The sequence below is a fragment of the Nylanderia fulva genome, unplaced genomic scaffold, assembly GCF_048542155.1.
Source record: "Nylanderia fulva isolate GAGA-0341 unplaced genomic scaffold, ASM4854215v1 Scaffold689, whole genome shotgun sequence".
NCBI lineage: Eukaryota > Metazoa > Arthropoda > Insecta > Hymenoptera > Formicidae > Nylanderia > Nylanderia fulva.
Window position 1 is genome coordinate 30,570 of NW_028190796.1, and position 7,230 is coordinate 37,799.

At 44.3% G+C, this 7,230-nt stretch overlaps 1 protein-coding gene across 1 annotated transcript; it reads right to left on the reverse strand.

Moving 5' to 3' along the window:
• Window positions 1–5,302: 5,302 nt before the first annotated feature.
• Window positions 5,303–5,941, reverse strand: LOC146720469 (uncharacterized). The gene has a single exon (XM_085488376.1). The coding sequence runs from the start codon at window positions 5,939–5,941 to the stop codon at window positions 5,303–5,305; it is 639 nt and encodes a 212-aa protein (XP_085344502.1).
• Between the last annotated feature and the right edge of the window lie 1,289 nt (window positions 5,942–7,230).

Sequence of the window (7,230 nt, forward strand, 5' to 3'; positions counted from 1 at the left end):
TATCTTCACAATCCGGCTCGAAGGACCATTTTACTTCTGTGCGAGAACCTTCGATTTGTTTTAATTTTCCGCGCAGAGGCAAATTTATTTATTTATAAGTCGGCTCGTAGATACGAAGGAGACTGGATGCGGAAAAAATTGTAAAGGTGGAGAAATTCACTTTTGAGGCAAAGCAGTTTTATTCAAAACTCTCGCAGACAAAATTAAAACGCGGAAGTTCGCTCTAGAACGAGATAAATTCGCGCGATGCTCTTTTCGCTGATATACACGGAGACGTCTCTTCAGTTCAGACTCCTCGAGTAGACTCATTTTTGATCCTCGCGGAATTCGGCAGCTAAGGGGGCGATCGATCATCCGATCGACGCGTGGCACACGTGCTGAAATCCTATTTGCGGACGATTGCCCCATCACGCTCCGAAACGCGAGACAAAGGCGAGTTTTTGTAGATTCCTCGCTCGCGGAATCGAAAACAACCGGAATAACATCTCGGCGTCGAATATTTTCAATTTCTACGATTGACCTTGTTTCGTCGCTCCGAAAATACGTGACAATTTTAAACACAAGTTGACGCGCAATTAGCTGCGTTCTTCATCGACCTACGAGCCAAGTGATTCACCGTTCAGGGTAATCGTTCGAAATTTTTGCGTTCGCGAAGAAACGCGCTTCTCGTTCAACCATCGTGGTCTCTTCTCTCGGACGAGAGAGAGAGAAAGAATAATCGTGGTGGCTCTTCGATCAGGCTGTCCGAGGACGCGCGCGGACCGCCGCCTCCCGCCAGGGAAGGCTACGGCACAAAGGTAGAGTTGTGTGTTTCTCGATCGGAGCGTCTCTCCCGCAACGGGAGAGCCGGGGCGGAAGCTTTTTGAAGAAACCGTCGGACCGACACAGTTGACAGATAGTCGAAATATCATCGATCCTTCCTGTATTATACAGGGTAATTCAAAACAACCGTTTGTCTTTAAAATGTCGTATTCCTGACTCAATTTAAAGACGATTTTTCCTTTGCCAAAATTTTATCCGAAGCTTAGTTTTTGAAATATAAAAAGAAATAGTTAGCGAATTACAGCACGAGTACGGGCGGTAATCAGGAGCGGCGCACCACATTATCCGACGCGGGCGATTACGTGGGCGCTCGAAGCGATCAGCTGTTTGTTACACGCGGAGTTTTGTGTGTGTGTGTGCGTGTGTGTGTACGCGTATACACACACACACACTCTCTCTCTCTCTCTCTCTCACTGATTCTTACCTTGTAGAGATGTTTGATGTCCTTTGACGAATAATTGTTGCCTGACTGGATACAATCCGATATTGACACACTGTGACACACTGCATGATGAAATCATTTTTTTGTAATAAATTCTATTGACACTTTGACTCACGCACTTGATTAAAAATTATTGTAATAAATAACTGATTACAAATTACAACACATAATCACAATCTGAGAGAATTTTCTCTTAGAATTTGCCCTGAAAATTGTGGTAATCGTAGGATAATATTGTATGGAAAAAATTTTATTAGAATTCCTCTAATTAATATTTATCACATTCAAAATAATAATATCTATCACAATAAAATATGAAACATGTTTTATTAATTTTACTAAACCGTAAAGTAATTTTAATGAAATATATTTTATATTTTATTGTGATTGTTTTTCCTTTTATTTAATTTTAATAACAGTAATTTTATTGTATCATATCAGATTTGTACACTGTATCTGGTTCCAACGCTTCGGACCCTTTTGATAGACTATTGAATACGTGATTGAGGTTCGATTGTCGTTCTTCAAGAACAAAGAAAGACAGGATATCGCGGATCCGTTACAAGCATACCGCTTTATCGTTGGGTGCTCTTGACTGTGTCTTTGGGCTAACTGAACTCTTTTTTTAACCTCGGGGAAGACAACCGATTCGGAATCACGAGCTTTGCATGAACTCGGCGCGTGACACGCGCGCGGCTAATCGTGATTCGCTGGCCGGTTGACTTGTCGATGTCCGCTCGAGGTGCCAAACAAAGTCGATCGTTGGTCGAGCCTTGAGTCCCTGGCTTCGACTCGGAACCAGAACAATATATATATATTTTTTTTTTCTCGACAGCTTTGTTCCAAGTTTTAAACATACCGCCCGCCTCGCATGCGAACCGATGCGAAATCATTCCACAGGTTTGAGTCGTTATAATGTGTCAAAATGAGCAATCGATGTTAAACTCGCTGAATGACCTTTAAAAGGGCGAAATCTTATAATCTTCGCGACGACGTGACTATGTGACAACAAATAAAATTTGCGAACAATGAGCACAGCTTGCTTAGAACGTGCGAAGTATTTTCTTTCTCGAAATTCGAGTGCAAATAGGGACGGATATCTATACGAAGGTCGTCCGTTCGGATAACACAGTTATCTTCAACCGAAAGACCAGCGAACCGCTGTTGCAAACAAATACAAACTCTTCCCTAAATCTAGATTTAATCCACTTACAAATTTTCGTATAATACGGAATTAATTATCACAATTAATCAGGAGACGGCAAAGCAGCGTGATTGGTCGCTTGAACGAGGAGCACGCGGTGCGTATCGTTACTACCCGAACGAGCCCGTCGGATCCGGGGTGGATCTGTGTAACTCGAGCGAGTTCCCACTTACTCGGAGGGAGCAGTGGGTTCTTTACGAGCACAAGCTCACCGACGCAAAAACTCGCAGTCTTATCCTTCCATTTGCTTCGTTGCTGCAACGAATGCAAATAGTCAAGAGACCAAGCACGCCAGACTCGCTCGTGCATTGCGTTGACGAGCTGCCATCGAGAGAGTCGATTCTCGTTTACCGCGAGTACTGATTCTTCCGGTACTGCGGTTATTGATCGACCTATAAGAAAATGACCCGGCGTGAGTGCTAACAAATCGCTCGGGTCGTCGTTTAACGCAGCAATGGGACGCGAATTGAGACATGCCTCGACTCTGCAAAGTAGTGTTGCAAATTCGACCTGAGACAAGGTACGCGGACCCACTACCTTTTTCAAGTGCGTTTTTAGACTTTATTCCCGCTTCCCACAGACCGCTAAAGTGCGGTGCTGCGGCTGGGATGAAATGCCATTTCACTCGGTCGTTTGCAAGAGTAGCTCGTAGCGAAATGTCGTTGGTCAATTTGTCAAAAGCCGTTTTTAATTCCCGGTCCGCCCCGTGAAAGTTTGTGCTGTTGTCGCTGTAGAGTTTTTGTGGCAATCCTCGTCGACTAACGAATCTTCGAAAGGCCGCTATAAATCCCGCAGAGGAATAATCCTCAACGAGCTCTATGTGGATAGCCTTCGTCACAAGACAGATAAACAAGGCGATGTAACTTTTACGTGTCTTTTGTCCTCTACCGACTAATGAAGTAACAAGGAACGGCCCGGCGTAATCTACTTTCGTATGCGTGAACGGAGATGATGGATTTACGCGAGGGGAGGGAAGGTCTCCTATAAGTTGATTTGATAGTTTGTTCGCGTAACGAGCACACACGACACATTGTCTAATGCAATGTTTTACGGCATTACGACAACTTAATATCCAATATTTTTGGCAGAGTGTTCTAAGCACAAGTTGAGTTCCTCCATGAAGTGAGCTTCGGTGCGTTTGATCAATTAATAACTCGGCTACTCGACCCCGAGGAATTAAGATAGGGTGTTGTTCCTCGAAGGATAGTGCGGAATTCCGTAACCGCCCGCCGAAACGTAGTAAGGAATCTTTTCTTATGAAAGGATTAAGAGGCTTCAGTGGGCTTTTTCGCGGAAGATTTTCTTCTCTCTTTAATGCTTTGAGTTTGGAGTCGAACGACTTCCTCTGCGTATATGAGACCCAAAACATTTCCGCGCGTTTAAGTTCGTCCGCGTTAAGAGACAACGCAACATTAGCTTCAAAATTCCTTTGTTTAGCGGAGCGGGATATAAATCTGTAAGCGTAGGCTGTCACTCGAATGAGCTTAGTCCAGGAGGAGTATCTATAAGAGAGATCCCATTCCGGTGTACCTTCCACGTGAAGGACAGTGGACTTTCGACTGTCCGAGTGTATTTGCTTAGTTAACTCCGTGGAGATCGGAGAAGCAATGTTATGTGGCGGCCACGCTGTTGAAGGCCATTGAAGCCAAGGCGGGCCCGCCCACCATAACGGATGTGAGACTAACTTGGATGCGTACAACCCTCTGAATGCACAGTCGGCCGGATTGTCTTTGGACGGTACGTGATTCCATTTGGCCGAGGGTAGATTACACTGCACCTCGGATACTCTGTTTGCTACGTACGTAGTCCATTTCGATGGATGTTGGCGTAACCATGCCAACGCGATCGTGGAGTCCGTCTGTAGCGACTTATAAATAAATTCACCAGATCTTTGAAAAAGTAATGTTTATTCATTGAAAGTATAAAGCGAAAGAACAGAAAGAATTAATATGTAACAAATAAATGAATGAATGTGTTGTTATGGAAATATTGATTTTTCTTAAAAACATTATGTATATTAATGAATTGAAGTTATTACAAATGTATAAAGATGTAAAAAGTGTAAAAGTGCAGTGAAAAGTATAAAGTGTAATAAAAGTGTAGAGTGTAAATGAAAGGTGTGGATGATGAATGCTACAGTACTCCCCCCCAAGTGACGATATTCGTTGCGAAATGGACTTTCTTCTTCTTTGGTGGGTAGGTGCGTAAAGCTTTTCCAACAGTAGAAGAAGAAGAAGGATTTGAAGTAGCAGAAACAGGAGCTGACCGCCCCCGAAAAAGGAGTTTAAGGGGAAAAATTTTTTTTTGAAAGGGTTAAAAAGGCTTTAGTGGGCTCTTTTTCGGGAAAATTTTTTTCTCTTTAATGCTTTTAGTTCGGGAGTCGAACGACTTCCCCTGGTTAAAATGGACCCAAAAAAATTTCCCCGCGTTTAATTTTGTCCGCGTTAAAAGACCAAAAGCAACCCTTAGCTTCAAAAAAACCTTTTTTTAGCGGAGGGGGAAAATAAATCCGTAAACGTAGGGTGCACTGAATGAGCTTTGTCCGGAGGAGTATTTTAAAGGGAAACCCCTTCCGGGTACCTTCCACGTGAAAAGGGCATGGACTTTTTGACTTTCCCAGTTTTTTTTGCTTTGTTAAATAAAAGGAGACGGGGGGAAGGGGAAAAAGGGTTTTGTGGCGGAAAAGTGTTGAAGGCCATTAACCCAAAGGGGGGCCCCCAACCCTAAAAAAATTTTGAAAATAAATTGGATGCTTTCAAAACCCCCCCAAAGGAAAAGTCGGGGGGGATTGTCTTTGGACGGGACGTGATTCCAATTTTTGGGCCGAGGGTAGATTAAATGCAAACCCCGGATATAAGTGACGTGCCATTCCGGGTTTTACACGACGCGTTAAATACGACTCGAAGCTTTGTGGTGCAACTATCCTCTCTTATTACTGGATGATGGGAAATATAAATCGGTATATTCTCAGTGGGTTCGGACTCGCCAACGCGAGTCATATGTCTATGTCCAAGGGCCTCGTATTCTGTAAGAAAGTCTCTGTATAGCGAACAGAGATCGGATTTTGAATTCAATTTATTTTCCAGACGACCGTACAATGTACGCGCTATGGAGAGAGATTCCCCGATATCGATCGGCAAAGCATTTTTGAAAAGTAATCTCACGACATAACGACCGTCAGGATCACGACTGTGCGTTTGAGCGAAATGAGATTCGCATTTTTCTTCCTCCTCCGTGAGGGAAGTTGGCGTGGGAATCTCTTTGTCCTCCCAGAATTTCTGGAGGAGAGAGTCCACATCCAGCGCGGATACGCAATTCAAAACAGTTACTTCTTGTGAAGTAGTTTCTTTACTTCCGGTCGGTCCAGAGATTATCCAACCGAACGAGGTCGATTGGGCAGTGGGCGCTCCATAGGGGCCCTGTCTCAGGTCGCGCAATAAGAGCGAACCGTACACGTCCGCGCCGATCAGCATGTGAATCTGATGTCGAGTCGACTAGATGGATCCGGATATGCTAGTGAAAGGCCCTGTAAATGAGGCCATGATTCTATAGGCCGAATTCGCGACGTGGCGTACGAAGTTATTCGCGGGAATACATACGCAGTGACCGGAAAAACAGGATTCAATTTTTCGCACGGCGTCAAATTTAGCGAAACTCTCGATCGCGCAGAACCGGCATATTTCTCCCCGAAACCTTTTATTTGAAGATCGGTCCTCTGTCGTTTAGTGCGAAGCGTTTGACTCAATGCTTCGGAAATAAAGCTAAAATTAGACCCTTGATCTAATAAAGCGCGGACCTTAAAACATCTTCCTTCAGAAGTGTGTATGTCAACCCACGCGGTCGCGAGAAGAACGGTGGGCATCGTGGTATTCTAAGGTTTGAGAGTTTGCACGCTGGCGACGGCGGCGTCGCCGACTACGACAGTCTTACTCGTGGTAGTAGACGCATTAACGCTCGAATTCGATAAACGGGAATTTTCCGCCCGCTGTGTCCTTATTTTGATCACTCTCATTGTGTAACAATGTGTTATGAGAGCGTTGACAATGAGCGCATCGAATTTTGCTCGAGCATTTCGGCGTGAAATGTCCCGCTCGCAAACAATTGAAGCAGACCCGATTCTGTCGCGCGATGACATGCCGCTATGTCGCGTTTTTCCGACGAAATTCCTCGCACTTCATTACCGAATGATTGCCGGAACAGCAAATGCACTTAATCGCGGAAAGATTATGAACGGAGGACTGCGTTTTGTTAGTCTTAGAATTGACGATTACTTTAGGATTGTCGGAGAAGTCCGACAGACCTCGTATTCGAAGCGTGAGGAATTCATGAATATCCTTGTACGAAGGAAGCTCGCGACTTGACGAAATTTTTAAATTCCATTCGCTCCTTGTTTTCGAACTAAATTTTTGAGAGATGACGTAGACGAGAATGTCATCCCACTCGCGTACCGGCCGCTTTAGATTAGTGAGGTGAGAGCCGCTAGAGATGCGGACACGGTATCTCTCAACTTTCGCATTTCCGCGACGTTTTCCGCCTTCATTGTCGGTAGGCACATGAAGGCGTGAATGTGAGTATGGATCAACGTAAGTTGATCATCATACTCGTCAATCAACAACTGCCAGACGGACTCATAATTAGCGTCGGAAATCTTTAAATTACTAATAATCGAGGCAGCGTCACTGATGACGCTCGTTTTGAGGTAATGAAATTTCTGCGTGTTCGAGAGAGAATCATTACTCGCGACAAGAGACTCGAAAGTATT